Source organism: Otolemur garnettii, unplaced genomic scaffold, assembly GCF_000181295.1.
Source record: "Otolemur garnettii isolate 467f Iridium unplaced genomic scaffold, OtoGar3 scaffold00053, whole genome shotgun sequence".
In the NCBI taxonomy this organism is placed as follows: domain Eukaryota; kingdom Metazoa; phylum Chordata; class Mammalia; order Primates; family Galagidae; genus Otolemur; species Otolemur garnettii.
Window position 1 is genome coordinate 7,912,098 of NW_003852448.1, and position 17,579 is coordinate 7,929,676.

Consider the following 17,579-nt stretch of genomic DNA (forward strand, 5'->3'; position numbering starts at 1 on the left):
GGAGGGAGACCCAGACAGAGTGCCCAAGCTCAGGGTCCTCGGGCAGAGCCAGGAGGCCCTGGGATGCCGTAAGTGGAAGGGCTGTGGGTGGGGCAGAGAAGTCCTGGTCAGCCCCTCCCCTCGTCCAGCCCCTCACCTCAGTGCCAGCCTGTTTAAGTTGGTTTCAGAGGACTTATGTCCATAAGATGAACACTGCAGCTGATCTGTTGTGATCTCTCAGTCCCATCCTGGCACATCTGACCTGAGCCTGGCCAGCTTCTCCAAGATCGGGCCCTTTTCACCCCCACCTCCCCTGCAAGTGGCCCCTCAGGTCTTGGGCCTTGCTGGCAGGTAGCAAGACTCAAGGGTGCTTGCCCCTCCAGGTGACCAGCCTCTCTCTGACCCAGGTCACCACTGTCATCCTCTGCTGTGGGTCTGAGAACAGGGGTGGGGGTACAGGACACATGCCTAGTAGAAAGTTGAGGGGAAGAACATGTGAGCCTGGATTGCCAGGGGACACATGGGGCCATGTGGTTCATCACCCCATGCCCACCTCTCCATCCACAACTGCCCTATCATTGACACCACTGGCCAGAACTGGCTCCCAGGGCATATTATTCCAGGCAGTAGGTCCTTCAGTGGGGATACACATACCAGCAGGCAGAGAAGACAGGTGAGCAGGAAGGAGCAGAGATAAGGAGAATAGTATCCCCTCCCCCAGGAAGAGTGAGCGATGAGGGACCCATCTGGGTACCCATGGGACCATAGAGGAGAGAGAGCAAGATGTCATTGTGTCTTCTTGAGAACTTCTCAAGGGTAGAGTTTCCTGGGCTTGAGGTAGAACTGAGAGCTTGATCTAAAGAGGTCTCTTTCAGAAATCAGTGTGGAGGGTGTGTGGAAGCCCATGCTAGCTGGAGTGTAAGGAGGACACAGCCTGGTGGACTGAACTCCCCTGATATAGGTGCTTTGATGGACAGAGAGGGAAAGGGAGGGAAGGGAGGGAGAAGACTGAGAATAGGAGAAAGATGAGAGATGGAAATGAAAGATCTAGAAGCAGTGCATCTTAGATTCTTTGATTCTAATGTCACAGATAGGTACTTCTGTAAAATATAAGAGTGCATGCCTAGATATTGTGGCATTGCCAACTCTTGTAAAGGGTTTGAAATTCTTGCTCTCAACATCTGTACTTATCTTGTGGACTGACACGATGGCTTGTTGCTAATCTAGAAAGAATGGAGAAAGAGAGACAGACAGTAGCAGCCAGCTGTCTACGGTGCATCACTTATGCCAGGCATTGCCCTAAGCACTTAGCATGTGTCAACTTAGTTAATCTTTACAATTGGTGAGAATAGGATTACTATTATTCCCATCTGAGGAAAATGAGGCATAGGGATGTAAAATAATTTAGAAAAAAATGCATAACTGACTAAGCAGTGCTGGGATCTGAACTCAGAGATCATAGGTGTAAAATCTATGGGTTTACCCACCATGCTGCATTGCTTTGCATGAGAGGATGGGGAAGATCAGGTGAAAAGATGGAGAGAGAAAGGATCATCAACCAGTGTGAGAGAACGTGCACATGGGAAAGAGGGCTAGAGAAATAAGATCTGCAGAGAGCGGTGAAGGGGAACTGTGCCAGCTCCTAGCTGGAGCAGACAGATAGAAGACATGTGACGGGCAGGTGCATCCAAATGAGGGGACAGGACAGGAAACTGTGGAGAGGAGGGTGGAGAATGGTTAGTGGGGGCCGTGGCAGGAGGCAGAAGTGAACAGGCCCTTTTGGTGTTTGGGGTCCATCCTACCTGGCATTTAGCACTGCCTGCCTGGGGGTGCTGGTGCCATATTAGCTATGTCTTCCCACTCTGTAGGGAGCTGCTTCCTGTGTCTGGTGGATGTGGTGCCCGTGAAGAATGAGGATGGAGCTGTCATCATGTTTATCCTCAACTTTGAGGTGGTGATGGAGAAGGACATGTTGGGGTCCCCGGCTCATGACACCAATCACCGGGGCCCCCCCACCAGCTGGCTGGCCCCAGGTAAGTGCAGCTACACCTTTGGGTTGGCTCAGGAGTACATGGCTTCACTTCCTTGGGGCCTGAGCTGCCTGAGGTTAGTGCTTTGTAGGAAGGGAGGATGTAGTTTGGGGGAGAGTACACCAAGGATGTGGCCTGGTCCCACCTGGTCCAGGATGGAGACTGTAGTAGAGGGACGGGCCCAGGTCACAGGTCTTTGCAGCAGTGGCACTTGTTTTCCAATCTTTACCTGCTCAGGTCCCCCTCGCAGCATCCCCTGAAAGCAGGCCTCTCTCCAGCTTGCCTTGAGCAGCCCAGGGATGGGGAACTTACCCTCCCCAGAGAGCGCAGGCCACCTGGGAGTGGTTCCCTTTGTTCATTGGAAAGTTCTATCCTCTGGTCTTTGTTCCTGTCCTGGCCAAGTTCCAGGCTGGAGGTCTTGTCTGGCTGAGGGGAGGATCTGAGGGAATGTCCAGCTTGGCTGGAGACATGGAGGCCTCCCCTCATCTGCTCTATGATGCCAAGACTCAGATGCCCCCTCACCCAGGATGGCCTCTTTGGATTTAATTTTAATTTTTCCCTCAGAGTCATGACAAAAACTTTCACTTTTTTCACTCACCATGAGTGAAACTTTCACTCGCCATGAGTGGTGTCATGCTCTGAAATGACAATGTTAGTAACACTGACCCCACCTGTTCTACAGATGTCATATGGCAGGTGGCAGGGTGTGGGAGGAAGACTATGGCATTAGCCCATTCCACTGCAGGCCCCTTGCTGTGTGATCTCGGGAAGTTTACACAGCCTTTATGCCTAAATTTCCTTATGTCTAAAATGGGGATAATGGTACCCATTGGGTAGGTGTGAAAATCAGGGATAATTTATATGATTTATGTAGTGCCTGCTCTGACGTATGTCTCAAGAATGGCAGTTCAGGCTGGGCATGGTGGCTCATGCCTGTAATCCTAGGATGCTGAGAGGCCAAGGCAAGCAGATTGCTTAAGTTTATGAGTTTGAGACCAGCCTGAGCAAGAGGGAGATCTAAACAACAACAATAACAACAACAACAAAAAACTGAGGCAGGAGGATGGCTTGAGCCCAGGAGTTTGAGGTTTCTGTGAGCTATTATGCCACAGCATTCTACCCAGGGTGACAGAGTGAAACTCTGTCTCAAAACAAAACAAAACAAAAAAACCGAAAAGAATGGAAGATTATCCTGATCAGAGTCTTAGATAAAATTGTACTCTAGAATGTTTTTTGAGAATTGAGTTCAAACACTGTGCATGGGTGAGGTGTGAGGTGGAGGGGTGTTGGCTTTCAGGATCCCCACTTCCCCTGTTCCCTGCCGTAGTGGCTGAGGCTCTAGCTCCTCAGGGCTGCCAGTGGGTCTTGGTGGCCACACGCCTCCCCTCTCCCACAGGCCGCGCCAAGACCTTCCGCCTGAAGCTACCTGCGCTGCTGGCGCTGACTGCCCGGGACTCGTCTGGGAGGGCTAGCGGTGCAAGCAGCGTGGGTGCCCCCGGGGCCGTAGTGGTAGATGTGGACCTGACGCCTGCGGCGCCCAGCAGCGAGTCACTGGCCCTGGACGAGGTGACAGCCATGGACAACCACGTGGCAGGGCTTGGGCAAGCGGAGGAGCGGCGTGCACTGGTGGGCTGTGGCTCGCCACTCTCCAACGCACCTGGCCCGCATCCGTCACCCCGGGTGCACAGCCTGAACCCGGACGCCTCTGGCTCCAGCTGCAGCCTGGCCCGGACACGCTCCCGAGAGAGCTGCGCAAGCGTGCGCCGGGCCTCTTCAGCCGACGACATTGAGGCCATGCGTGCCGGGGCGCTGCCCCCACCGCCACCACGCCATGCCAGCACCGGTGAGGGGCCCCCAGTGCGGTCAGGAACTGTCCTGCTCCAGCCCAGCCACCTGGGCGGCCAGGCCTGCTCCCTGCCAGGCCCTCAGCTTCTGACCTTTCTGCACAGCCTGGGTGCCTGGGAGATGGAAATCCCATTAAGCGCTTATTTAATCCCATTAAGTGGCCTTTTAGGCTATTAAATGTCCATTCATCCCATTACATTCTTCCACTCCCAGAGCCCTGGCTGGCCCATGGAGCTGGCTGTCCCAGGACATCTTGGAGCAGGGATGGTTCTGGGGACTGTGAAGGGCACCTGGTACCACCTGGCTCTCTGGCAGGGTCCAAATGTCCTTGAACAGACCCTTCTTCCTCCTCTATCTTCTCCTATTTGCACCGGGTGCTTTCTTAGAGTGGTCTGGCCTGGTTGGTTTCTCTGTGACTGCCCCTTCCCCTAGAGCTGACCTCTTTGAGTCACTGTGCCCCATGGCTCCAGCCTGTGCAGGGCCTGACTGCCCTTAGGCCAAGGCCTGCTGACCTGACCTGGCCTTGCCTCTCCACCCAGGGGCCATGCACCCCCTGCGTAGCGGCCTGCTTAACTCCACCTCGGACTCAGACCTCGTGCGCTACCGCACCATTAGCAAGATTCCCCAAATCACCCTCAACTTTGTGGACCTCAAGGGTGACCCCTTCCTGGCTTCGCCCACCAGTGACCGGGAAATCATAGCACCCAAGATAAAGGATCGGACTCACAATGTTACTGAGAAGGTCACCCAGGTAGGTGCCCAATGAGCCTGGTTCTCCCTTCACTTGGCAAAGCTTGGAGGGGAAGAGTGTGCTGAGGTATAGAGGTAGGGTGGAGGGGGCCGGCCAGTGAAAGCCTCCTGAGTGGGCAGATCTGAGGGCCAGGTAGGAGGTCCTGAGAGGTGGGGAGAGGGGACTGGGAGGTACTGGGAGCAGGCAGATGCCGAGGGCAAGTGGATGAGGTGCATGCCTCTTACAGAGTGAGGACAGGGTACTTGAGGCAGGGGATATGAGAGGGCCAGGCAGCTTTATGGACATGAAGGGCCTGGCCATAGGGTGTGTGTGAGGCAGTAACATGGGGCAAGCCAACAGGAAGAGGCTTAAAATTAGAAGGGGCCACAAAGGTCAGGCCAGGAGGGTCCTGCTGCTTCTAGGCCAAGGTAATGAGCCCACCTGAGCAGAAGCACCTGGTGTTATGAGGATGGCCAGGATAGCCTGGAGGTTCCCAACCATGTCCTTAAAGCATGGGAAAGTACTGTTTCCTTCTCATGTGAGGAGAGGGGGGCCATGGGAGTGCAAAGACATGGAGAGATTAACTTCCAAAATCCTGGGTCAGAGAAGACCACCAGCCTTTGGGGGCATTGGCCAACACCACACTGTGGCAGGGTCAGTCTCATCTTCTGTCCCCTCTTGGGCTTGGAACTTTCTTTGCAGCAAGATGGCCCAGCCCCTCCATTACCCAATCCTCCAGTTCTTTCACATCCTGACCTTGGGGGTGGGGGCAGCTGGATCAGGAGTAGCCCCCAGCAGGGAGTGAAGCCTGGGATAGTGCGGACTCCTGTTCCCTTTTGCCCCTTCCCCAGCTGTGGCCTGGGCTGGCCCATGTGAGAGCTGCCCTGCTCCCCAGGCAGCCTCCTGGCCCTGCTCCCACTGCCTCCAGCTCTCTGGACCCCAGCCAGGTCTCCAGTCCATTGGCCTTGACTCCAGAACATTCCCCCTCACTCTAGGCCCTTATCTGGCTGCCTCCCTTCTCCCCCCTCCTCCCTTGCCTCTTTCTTGGTTCCCACCTGAGCCCTTGACCCTGCCCCATTTCCCTGACTGCACGTGTGTGTGTTGTGGGGGGTCAGTGCATGTGTGCCTCGATGTATCCATGTGTGCAAGCATTCCGGCCAGTCTTGGTAGTCTCTCCATCTCTGGGTGTCTCTATCTGACTCTGGCTGGCTTGGAACTGGACTGGCCAGGCGGGGGTGTCAGGGAGACCATTAATCTGTGGTGACAGGCCGGCTGCTGGCCGAGGGGGAGGGGCACGGGCTGCGGGAGCAGCGCAGGAGCTCGAGCCAGTGAGCTGGGAGGGGGCAGGCGGGGCGGGAGCCCAGTGTGGCGGGTGGGGGTGGGGACCCAGGAGGAGGAGGGGCCGCTGGAGGAGCCGAGGTGCCGGCCGGCCGCAGCCAGGCTGCTGGGCAGGCAGGCAGGCGGGCAGAGTGCAGAGCCCTGGCAGCAGGGCCCGCACTAGGAACCATGGGCAGCCCAGGCTAGGTGGGCTGCCACCCACGCTCCCTGTCTGGGTGACCCCAGCCCGGGGTCCAGTCCCAGCCACACTGGCTTCATGCCAGAGGCTGCGCTGGCTGCCAGTCAGCCAGCCTCTGGGGTGCAGCCTGGGCTGGGACTGCTGCTGGGGTGCAGGTCAGATACTGGCTGGGCCCCTAGGCCCTTGGGCAGGCAGGCTGGGGGGAGCCAAGTCCTCCATGGCGGCCTCAGCAGGGAAGGCAAGCGGAGCAGGGGCTCTGCGGCCCAGGGCCCAGAAAGGCCGGGTAAGGCGGGCCGTGCGCATCTCCAGCCTTGTGGCCCAGGAGGTAGGTGACCCCTGGTCCCTCTCCTTCCTTTTCTGGGCTGGGGCACTGGGCAGGTGGCAAGTCGGGATTTGGCCCAAAAGGCTCTGACTCTAGGCTGGGGAGAGGGCTTCTGGGAAACAGGAGAGTTTGGGTAGCCATGGAGTCTGTGCCCTGCTTGGCCATTCTGGGCTCCTGCCTGCTATCCTCCCAGGCTGGGGCTACCGTGGCTCCCTTGCCGGGGCTTCCCCTCTCCTATGGCCTCTGTTGCCCATGGCCTTCAAGCTGAAAAATACAAAGGTGGAGAGAAAGACAACAGGAGTGAAATGGAAGCCCAGAGAGGATGGTGGGGAGGTGGCGGGAGGAGAAGGAGCCAGTGGGCAGCAGCCAGGCCTGGCACAGAGGCACAGAGGCACTGGGGCTTCCTTGCTGTAAGTGCTGTGCTGGGGATACCCTGCAGTGGGCAAGGAGGCCTTGGGTTGCCTTCAGGGGTCCAGGAGGCTGGAATCTGCACAGACATAGAAACCACTGTGTAGGAGGTGAGGGCGTGCTGAGCTGGGTGTCTGGCTCATTTCTTTAAGGATGGCCTGAGGTACTGTTGGAGGGCTATGTGCTGCTCTGTTACCTCCTGGGAACCACCTCTGTGCCCACAGTGGCCCTCCTATTACAGAGCCTGGAGCAGGCTTGGGTTGTAGTGGATGAGGTATGGAATGTGGCTGGCTTAGGGGTGAGTCTGAGAATTCCTGCCCCACTGCCCTGGCACCTCAGGTTTCTTTGCCCTGGCTCTTATGCTGCTTCCAGCTGGGGGACAGGTAGAGGTGGGAGTCTATTTTACCCTCAGGTGAGGACACAGGGCCTGGCTTAAATGAGGGCTTCAGTATTCTATGACAGCTGGTTGGGGGTAAGCTGAGAGGGCAAAGCTGAGACTGACTCCTGTAAAGATGAGGTTTATATGTCCAGGCCTTGCATCCCAGGAGTGCCCTGGGCGATGCTGCTCATGCTGTGCTGTGGGCAGACTTGGGAGTGGGATCGCTGCTGTGAGGAGCAGGCAGTTCTGCACACCTGGCCTCTCAGTGCAAGGAGGAGTTGCAGCTAGGGCCACCTACTTCTTTCTGCCCGTTTTTCTGCAGTTCTTTTTTTCAATCCCTGCTTCATCCCAGGAATTCCACCACCCTGTGAGTTTGCACTCTCTGTCCTAAGGAGCAGGTTGCTGGGGCTGAGGGCAGAGCAGAAATGGGAACTCGGGAGCCTGTCCCTGGGCTCCCTGCTCTAGGCCCCAGCTTCTCCCCTCTCCATCGGTACCTCTGGAAGCCCTGTGTCCACCCCAGGGTAATCAAACCCCTAATTATGATCTGTTGTAAATTCTAGTAATTACCTCCAAATTCTAGTAATTACCTCCTTCTCTAAATGTGCCATCTGTGAAGGTGACTTGAGGATGTCCCCAGCTTGAAAATGAAGGGGAATCTTTAGGACCCCATTGTTTATGGCCTTCCCCAGCCCAGAGGTGGAAGCTCTGTGGCCCTGGGAGTCAGTGCTTCTGGAGGCAGGGCCAGCAACTTTGGCTTTCCAAGGTGGCTGGGTGGGGCCTTGGGTTTGGCTGACTGCCCAGGTGGCAAAGGCCAGGCTGGAGAGTTTGGGAAGGGGGCTCTTGGGTGAGCTGGATGTTTGTAAGAGAGGATTCTGGGGGAGTAGGCCCTGAAGGTCAGATGGAGGCTTGTGGGACAGCCTGGGGAAGCTGGCCTGAGCTCTTCCTAGTTTGGCTTGGGAGAAAGAGTGATGTAGCTGCTGTCACCTGGTCGAGAGGGTGCGTCTGCCTCCTGTATGTGAGCGTGAACCTGCACAGGTCTTTGTGTTGCTCCTGGGCCATCCACTGGGCACCATCTCCTCTGGGCTTGGCAGTATCTTCTGTATCCCTTTGTAAGAATGTGTAAGTGTGAGGACTGTGGGCTGCCCTGGGCCTGGGTGGTGAGGGGACTGGGGGGAGCAGGGGAGTGTCTTGATCTCTCTCTGCCTCCACCTTGAGAAGGTCAAAAGAATTGAGACTGGATAGCTCGTGTCTTTGGGCCAGTGACATGGACCAGGAGGGAACTGCAGTGACTACCATTTTATGTGAGGCCCCGCCCAGGCAGGGAGCTGTGGTCCTTAGGATTATTTTCTAGACACAGGCCATGGGGTATTTTGAGAGGGTATGATGACTTGGGGTGTGGGCAGAATCACATGGTGTCAGTCATTGTCTGTGGGGCTGGGTCTGCATGGCTGAGGCAGCACTGGGTGTTACTATAGAGAACCCAGAATCCAGGTCTGCTGAGAGCTGTTGGGACTGTTTGGAACCAGCGAGGAGGCCAGCTGCTGTGTGCCCATGGCTAGAACTGTGTAGTGGCTGTGGTTGCTTGGCTGAGTGGTCTGTGTTCAGATGAAAACTTTTTTGGCTCCTCCCCTCTTACTCTGGTTGCCCCAGCAGAGATGTCAGGGTCTGTTACTCTGAGGTCTCATGGTCTGCCCTCACCCTGCACCTCTACTTTCTCCTTTTGTCCAGGTCCTGTCCCTGGGTGCTGATGTGCTGCCCGAGTACAAGCTGCAGGCACCACGCATCCACCGCTGGACCATCCTGCACTACAGCCCCTTCAAGGCCGTGTGGGACTGGCTTATCCTGCTGCTTGTCATCTACACAGCTGTCTTCACGCCCTACTCAGCTGCCTTCCTGCTAAAGGAGACAGAAGAGGGTCCTCCGGCACCTGACTGCAGCTATGCCTGCCAGCCACTGGCTGTGGTGGACCTCATCGTGGACATCATGTTCATCGTGGACATCCTCATCAACTTCCGCACCACCTATGTCAATGCCAACGAGGAGGTGGTCAGCCACCCTGGCCGCATCGCTGTCCACTACTTCAAGGGCTGGTTCCTCATTGACATGGTGGCCGCAATCCCCTTTGACCTGCTCATCTTTGGCTCTGGCTCTGAAGAGGTGGGGTTGGCAGGGAGGCAGGGAGGGGAGAAAGGATGAGGAGGCTGGGAGGTGGAGAAGGGAGAGAGCTGGTGGGATTTAGTGTGGTGGAGGGGTGCAGAGAGAGAGAGGGAGAGGGACAAGGAAGGTGAGGCTCATGGCAGGTGTCTCAACAAACCCAAGCTCTTCTCTGTTCTCCGGACGAGCTGAGCTCACAGAGTTGTTGAAGGCCAGAAGGGGCACTACTTTTTCTAATTTGTCCCCCCAAAGGCCCTAGAAGTCAGGGGAAATTTTGGCCAGGTACCTTAAGGTGATTGTCGCACCTTTTGGATCCCCTTTTCCCTCATTCTTGCTGTGGGGACTGTGACCCCTTTGTCCTGAAGCTAGCACGAAGATTAATGAGACATCTGTGCTGGGCGCAGCATGGGAGGTGCTTCAGACAAGGTGGCTTCAACTGTTGGGAAGAAGTTCTGGGAGAAGGTCTTTGGGGTTTTACCTCTGATGCCCCTGTATAAGGGCCGCAGTGCCCTCTATTCCTCCTCTACCCTACACTGAATGTCCTCCCTCCCTGCCCCCTAGCTGATCGGACTGCTGAAGACAGCACGGCTGTTACGGCTGGTGCGTGTGGCACGGAAGCTGGACCGTTATTCAGAGTATGGGGCGGCCGTGCTCTTCCTCCTCATGTGCACCTTTGCGCTCATCGCGCACTGGCTGGCCTGCATCTGGTATGCCATCGGCAACATGGAGCAGCCACACATGGACTCCCACATTGGCTGGCTACACAACCTGGGCGACCAGATCGGCAAGCCGTACAACAGCAGCGGCCTGGGCGGCCCCTCCATCAAGGACAAGTACGTCACTGCGCTCTATTTCACCTTCAGCAGCCTCACTAGTGTGGGCTTCGGCAACGTGTCCCCTAACACCAACTCAGAGAAGATCTTCTCCATCTGCGTCATGCTCATTGGCTGTAAGTGTGCCTGGGGTGGGGCAACCTGGGGAGGAGCAATCTGAGGCTGCTGGAGGAGCCTAGGACTCGAAGACTCCAGGGGCTGTCATCATGATGTAGTTTAGGGGCTGGGACACCAGGGCAGGAATTGCTGGAGGGCTGGCATGTGTCTGAACACATGTGTACTTGGGCATCTCTCTTGGGTATGTTGACACCGAGGGCAAGCTGTGGTGGCAGGTGTCGATGATCTGGTACAGGGTCTGTGGGTGGATGGAGTCCCTGCAGGTACTGACAGCCTCCCCTCTGTCCCCCTAGCCCTCATGTATGCTAGCATCTTTGGCAATGTGTCAGCTATCATCCAGCGGCTGTACTCTGGCACGGCACGCTACCACACACAGATGCTCCGTGTGAGGGAGTTCATCCGCTTCCACCAGATCCCCAACCCGCTGCGCCAGCGCCTGGAGGAGTACTTCCAGCACGCCTGGTCCTACACCAATGGCATCGACATGAATGCGGTGAGGCCACCAGCACAGCGTGGTGGGCAGGTGGCTGGCTGGAGAGTGGGATGGCTGTGGGGACTCTCTTGGTGCAGTTTGCAAGTCTCAGATGGCCCTAGTTAGTACATGTTGCTCCCCTTTTGCTCATGAGGAAACTGTTCTCCCTTTGGGGAAGGTGCAATGTGCTAAGCACCCCACAGGTTGTTGAGTTAATATCCATCCAACAGCCAGAGATAGGAATTGGTTTCTACACTTTACAAGTAAGGACATGGAGGTCTAGAGCCCAAGGGTGTCCAGCCAGGGGAGAAGCGGAGGCTTTCATGAGGCAGACACCAGATTACTCTGGGGTAGCGTCCAGGCCTGGAAGATGAGGTTTCCCTGAGACCAAGGGCTGGAGCAGTGGGGTGGGATTTGGGTGGGGCCCCAAGGAGAGTGTGCTGAGCTGTCTCTCCCCGCACTGTCTCCAGGTGCTGAAGGGCTTCCCTGAGTGCCTGCAGGCGGACATCTGCTTGCACCTGAACCGCTCGCTGCTGCAGCACTGCAAGCCCTTCCGAGGGGCCACCAAGGGCTGCCTGCGGGCACTGGCCATGAAGTTCAAGACCACACATGCACCACCTGGGGACACGCTGGTGCATGCTGGGGACCTGCTCACCGCCCTCTACTTCATCTCTCGGGGCTCCATTGAGATCCTGCGGGGTGACGTCGTCGTGGCTATCCTGGGTATGGGGTGGGGGTGGGCACTGGACTGGAAATATCCACTGCAGCCTAGAGAGGTCCAAGCCTTCTGAATACTCATTTGTTGGGGCCATAGGCCTGAAACTGCCTGCAGGGTCTTTGGGCTCCTTTAATTCACCTAAACTCAGGCCCTCCAAGAGGGACAGTGCAGAGGAGCCCCATGTAGGGCAGGGCTGCTGAACCTTGAGGGTTCCCACATTCTCTTTCTCTTCAGGGTCTCCCCACGGACAGATGTTTTTTGCTTTCTTAAAGTAGGATCAACTCTTTATCCTCCAAGGTGGGCAATGGGGGAGAAAGGCTGCCGTGGAGGCTGAGCCTCTGGTTTTACTCAGGGTCATGTGATTCCCAGCAGCCTCATGCAAGATAATCATAGCTGTCCCCTTGCCATGTCCTGCCCCCTTTCCCTCCTACTTCATCTTTTCTACCCACCAGTACATGTGAGCCAGGATTCTGAGGGCTTCTTGCTCTCTGCCTGTCCTTCCCTTGGCCCTGCACACCTTAGGGCAGATAAGGTGGGATAGTTGAGATTTTTAATCTCAGTTCGGTACGAACACACTCATTCCATAAACTTTATCCCTGCCCCCCAATCAAAACCAAACGTTCACTGTGTAACACTTGGCCTTACTACGTGTGACATGTTCTGGTATTTTCTGTTTTATGCTGGTGCTAAGCTATGCTATCAAACTTTCTTTCAGTAAAAGAAAAAAAAAATGCTGGACTTGATTCACTACGTGTTCTGATCTATAGTGTGAAGAATGTTGCTTATGAGGGTGCAGTGGTAGCCCAGAGGGTGTTGGTGTGGGGTTTGAGGGTGGAAGTGGAGTTACAACCCAAGGAAGTCTGGGCCACGGGCAGATCTGGGGCACCTGGGCTGGTCCTGCTGGCTGGTCCCAGTTGCTGGGGGGCATGGAGACCCGAGGTCCCTGGCCCCTTCTTCCTCAGGTGCTGCCGGCCACCTGGCACTGTCTTGCCTGCTGGGAGCTGAGGGAGGACGGGCTGGCAGATGCTCCCCTGGCTGTGTGGGCTCAGGGCCAGCTGGTGGGTGACCTGGCTGAGGGGAGATGCCACAGCCCAGGGTGGGAATGAATGCCTGGGAGAAGGTGCCTGCTGCCTCACTACAACCCTTCAGGGCTGAGTGCTCTGTCCTCTCCGTGGCCTTCAGGGAAGAACGACATCTTTGGAGAGCCACTGAATCTGTATGCGAGGCCTGGCAAGTCCAACGGGGATGTGAGGGCCCTCACCTACTGTGACCTGCACAAGATCCATAGGGACGACCTGCTGGAGGTGCTGGATATGTACCCAGAGTTTTCGGACCACTTCTGGTCTAGCCTGGAGATCACCTTTAACCTGCGAGATGTGAGTGGGCCACCCTGAGCCGGAGCGACCTGGGTGGGGCAGGAGAGTGAGTGCAGAAGGGCCCTGACCCAGCTCTTGGTTCCAGACCAACATGATCCCGGGTTCCCCTGGCAGTGCAGAGTTAGAGGGCGGCTTCAATCGGCAACGCAAGCGTAAGCTGTCCTTCCGCAGACGCACGGACAAGGGTGAGGCGGGGGAATGTCAGGGTCAAGGTGAGGCCACAGTTGGGGAGAGTGGAGGGTGGGGTCAGGTCGTGTCTGCTCTACCCAGGCCTCCAGACATTCCTGTCCCTCCCTCCAGTGTACCCATTCCTTGTCCCAGCTGTCCAGACTCATCATTCCAGGCCCCTGTCACCTCCTCCAGGAAGCCCTCCCCCACTCTCCAGGGCAAGGGCATGCCTAAACTTTTTGGTTTGCTCAGGGCTGTAGTCTCAGTGGGCACTGCCTAAAACAGATGAGGGGACAAGACTTAGGGCAAAGGAGGGCTAGAGGCCAGAGAGCCCCGCCCGGGAGCACCATTGCCAGTGCTGGTTCAGTAGCCAGGGATCCTCCTTGAAAGAGCAGGAACACAGCAGACAGACAGAGGAAACATTTGGGGACAAATTAGGGCATCCAGCTGTGATCCTTTTGTAGACTCAATCCTATCCTCCCCTGCCCTACCCTAATCTCCTCCCCTCTCTGAGGCTGGTTCTCTGTTTCCCACAGACACGGAGCAGCCAGGGGAGGTATCCACCTTGGGGCCAGGCTGGGCGGGGGCAGGGCCCACTTGCCGGGGCCGGCCAGGGGGGTCTTGGGGGGAGAGCCCATCCAGTGGCCCCTCCAGCCCTGAGAGCAGTGAAGATGAGGGCCCAGGCCGCAGCTCCAGCCCCCTCCGCCTGGTGCCCTTCTCCAGCCCCAGGCCCCCCGGAGAGCCACCGGGTGGGGAGCCCCTGACAGAGGACTGTGAGAAGAGCAGTGACACTTGTAACCCCCTGTCAGGTATGTGCAGGGCGACCGCAGGTGGGTGGGAGGGGGTGGCCTGCACCACCTCACCCCACTCTCTGGCTCCAGGCGCCTTCTCGGGAGTGTCCAACATTTTTAGCTTCTGGGGGGATAGTCGTGGCCGCCAGTACCAGGAGCTGCCTCGCTGCCCCGCCCCCACCCCCAGCCTCCTCAACATCCCGCTTTCCAGCCCTGGCCGGCGACCCCGACCCCGGGGCGACGTGGAGAGCAGGCTAGACGCCCTCCAGCGGCAGCTCAACAGGTGCGTGGGGTCTGGGAAGAGTGACTGCTCTGTCCAGGCCTGGCTGGGGCAGCTGGGTCCCCTCCTTCCACTCACAGCTGAGCCAGGGACTACCACCCCAGAGTACAGAGGGGGCCTGGGTAACTGGCTGCCCCTCCTCAGTCATTGGTGTCCTCACATCCCTGAGCATCTTTCTCCCCCATTCTCGCCAGGCTGGAGACCCGACTGAGTGCGGACATGGCCACTGTGCTGCAGCTGCTCCAGAGGCAGATGACACTGGTTCCACCTGCCTACAGTGCTGTGACCACTCCGGGGCCCTGCCCTGCCTCCTCCTCTCCTCTGCTGCCCGTCAGCCCCATCCCTACCCTCACCTTGGACTCGCTTTCTCAGGTAGGTTCCTGAGCTCCCTCCCCTGAGGCACCTCCAGCCCTGCTTTTTCTGCGAAAGTTCCACCCCAGACCCACTCTGCTGCCCTTTCTTCCCCCCACCCTGCTCCTGCCCTCCTCCCACCCCTGTACTCCTGGAGAAGGTCATCTTAGGAGCTGTGGGCTCAGGGCAGGCCAGGAGAGCACCAGCCCAAGCCCCAAGACAGCTGGGCCCAGGGAACCATCAGGCTGAGCTTCCTGGACTCCCCTAGTGTCACCTGAAGGGCCAGATTTAACCATGTTTGTGTCCAGGGAGGACTGACTGAGCCTGGGACCTGGGGCTGGGGGCTGGGTGCCAGTGTGTCTAGGGACAGGGTCCCAGTTCCCTGCTGTGACAAATACTCCCCTGTCTGATTATCCTGCTCTTCTTCACTCTCAGCACTAACCCCCCAAAGTGTTGTCATAGGGCTGCTGGCATTTTCTGGTGCTGAGGCCCAACTCTGAGGTAGGACTTCTTGGGCCTGTGTTTCTCTCCTGTGCTACAGATGGGCAGCAGTTGCCCTTTGTCCCCTCCTGAAAGGACATTTGCATTCCTGATTTCTGCATCTGTGTCCCCTGCAGCAGTTCCTGGGCATCCCTGAAGGGACTCCTCTAGCTGTCAGAGGCAGCCTGGGATCTGCCCCCCTTTCCCCTGGCATCCGCTACCCCCTCCCATATGCTGCCTGCTCCTGTTTGCAGACACCAGGGCCCACGTCAGCAAATGTGCCAGTCTTCCTTCACAGCCGCCCCCGCAGAGCTCTCACCAGCAGGCTCCGCAGCACCCCCTCCCGCCCTGGCCTTCTCTGGCCCTCAGACGCCTGGCTGCCAGCCTGCCTCTGTTTCTAGGTCTCTGAGTTCCTTCCAGATTGTAGGAAGGAACCTTGTTTCTCTTTCTGTCCCAGCTTCTGTCCCAGAGTAGGGACTCCTTATTCCAGGTTGGGTTTGGATTCAGCTGCCGTGTTCCCTGGGGAAGAGGCTATGGCCTTGAGTTTCCCCTGGGCTGGGGCCAAGGCCCCTTGCGTCAAGGAGAAGCTCCCCAGCTTGCCTGGCTCTTGCCTTCTGAGAGTATACTTCCCTACCTCCCACCTCAGTGCTTCCCCTTGGTGGCCCCTGTCTTGCTCAGTCTGCTTCAGCCCTTCTCCTGGTCCCCTCAGACCTGCCTCTGCCCACCCGACCCTCATCTCCACCTTCCTTTCCTGCCTGTCCTCTATCACTAGGATTCTCCCACCTCCCCACCCCATGGTCCCCTCATCTGCTCATGCTCTGTGTTCTTTGCAGGTTTCCCAGTTCATGGCGTGTGAGGAGCTTCCTCTGGGGGTCCCAGAACTCCCCCAAGATGGCCTCGCTCGACGTCTCTCCCTGCCGGGCCAGCTGGGGGCCCTCACTTCCCAGCCCCTACACAGACATGGCTCAGACCCTGGCAGTTAGTGGGGCTGCCCAGTGTGGACATGTGGCTCATCCAGGGATCAGGGTGCCACCTGGGCCCTTCCCCTAGAAGGCCCTGCTCAGGAGGCCCTGCTGTGGAAGGGGAGAGGAAGTGGAAGGAACAGCTTCTCCCCCAGCCCTTGGGACCATCTCCTGCTGTAGCCCCCTGGGCCCCAGTGAAAGGGGCAGGGGCAGGGCCGGCAGTGGACAGGGGCCTGTGGCCCCCCACTGCCCTGAGGGCATTAGCTGGTCTAACTGCCCGGAGGCACCCGGCCCTGGGCCTTAGGCACCTCAAGGACTTTTCTGCTATTTACTGCTCTTATTGTTAAGGATAATAATTAAGGATCATATGAATAATTAATGAAGACGCTGATGACTATGAATAATAAATAATTATCCTGAGGAGACTCCAGTGTCCTGGGAGGGTGCAGCTGTGTTCACATCTGGACCTGGACACACATGGGCCCTTATGCATTGGCCTCTCTGTGTAGGAATCTGGGCCTGTGTGCACAGGGCCTGTGGGCTGCCCTGGGATCCAGATGTGGGCGCGTTTGGTAGGGGGTGCACCCTGAGGGGCTGAAACAGGACATCTTCAGGGCATCTGCCTCTGTAGGGCCCCCAAAGCTGGACCCACCCTGACTGCTAACACAGGTGTACACTTGCTTCCCTTCACAGTTCATGAGCCCGGCCCTGAACTGACCCTAAGCTGGGCTGTAACTGGCCTGAGCCCTGGTCCCCAGCCCCACCCCAGCTACACTCTATATATGAGTAATTGGGGCCTCTACACTGACTTAACTCTGAACATACTGGTTTCCCCAGCCCTGACCAGAGCTCACCTGGTGGCTGTTTTCAGGTGGACCACACATTGGTCACTATGGTCACCTGTGATCCTTGATTATAAGGGAAGCTGCCAAGAGAGGGTAGAACTTTCAGGGTGACACATTTCCATTACTAGGAGAATAATTCAAGGCAGACATCCCAGGGACAGTGGTGGATGTGTGTCCCTGTGTGTGTGCGCACATGCATGCTCATGTATGCCTATGTGTGCGTGTGTGTGCACATGTATGCCCATGTGCTGCTGAGTTTGTGAGGACACAGTGTTGGGGAGCATGGTGCAGTGGCCATGGCCAGTGAGGGGGGGAGCCGATAGGCAGTGCAGGTGCTATCTGGGTGGGCCAGCTTGAGGGCTGGTGTGTTGTCAAAGGCCTCAAGATCTCCCATAGATGTTTTTCACTTAAGTCTCACAACCTCTAACCTTTGAGGTGGGGTTGTTCACTCTGCTTTAAAGACAAATGTGCTTTCTCACTGCCCAGGCCTGGGACAGGGTGGCAGTTGGTCTCCAAACATGCCCGAAAATTCATACAATGCCCAGAGCAAGGAGGAGAGAAGCCCTGGAGCTTCCCTGCATGGGGCTTGGCAGGGCCTGGGAGAAGGATGTGATCTGTATGTAGGTCAGAGTGAGACAGGTGGGCCAGGCAGAAAGTGGGGCTTTGTGCCTCAGTATCTGTTGCACATGTGTGTGTATGTGACATGCCTCTGCTTGTGATTTGAAAGTTCAATGTGAGCCTTCCTGGTGGGTTGATGTGTATGAGTTTGGGTGGGGGTCGAGCTGGGATGGCCTAGATCTGGTGTGAGTGGCGTTTGGCTCTA

At 57.1% G+C, this 17,579-nt stretch overlaps 1 protein-coding gene across 2 annotated transcripts in view; it reads left to right on the forward strand.

Moving 5' to 3' along the window:
• Window positions 1–16,341, forward strand: part of KCNH2 (potassium voltage-gated channel subfamily H member 2) — a 32,493-nt gene extending 16,152 nt beyond the window's left edge. The window contains exons 3-15 of one of the 2 annotated variants that reach the window (XM_003792057.1): window positions 1,848–2,012; window positions 3,406–3,852; window positions 4,394–4,605; window positions 8,938–9,366; window positions 9,925–10,312; window positions 10,607–10,806; window positions 11,256–11,508; window positions 12,686–12,879; window positions 12,965–13,064; window positions 13,584–13,856; window positions 13,929–14,121; window positions 14,313–14,490; window positions 15,783–16,341. In XM_003792057.1, the coding sequence (XP_003792105.1) occupies window positions 1,848–2,012; window positions 3,406–3,852; window positions 4,394–4,605; window positions 8,938–9,366; window positions 9,925–10,312; window positions 10,607–10,806; window positions 11,256–11,508; window positions 12,686–12,879; window positions 12,965–13,064; window positions 13,584–13,856; window positions 13,929–14,121; window positions 14,313–14,490; window positions 15,783–15,932 (3,182 nt within the window). In that variant the 3' untranslated portion in view covers window positions 15,933–16,341. Of the gene's footprint in view, window positions 1–1,847; window positions 2,013–3,405; window positions 3,853–4,393; window positions 4,606–5,990; window positions 6,426–8,937; window positions 9,367–9,924; window positions 10,313–10,606; window positions 10,807–11,255; window positions 11,509–12,685; window positions 12,880–12,964; window positions 13,065–13,583; window positions 13,857–13,928; window positions 14,122–14,312; window positions 14,491–15,782 lie in introns of those variants that run through there. The other variant, XM_012806490.1, reaches the window with a different exon arrangement.
• The last annotated feature ends 1,238 nt before the right edge of the window (window positions 16,342–17,579 follow it).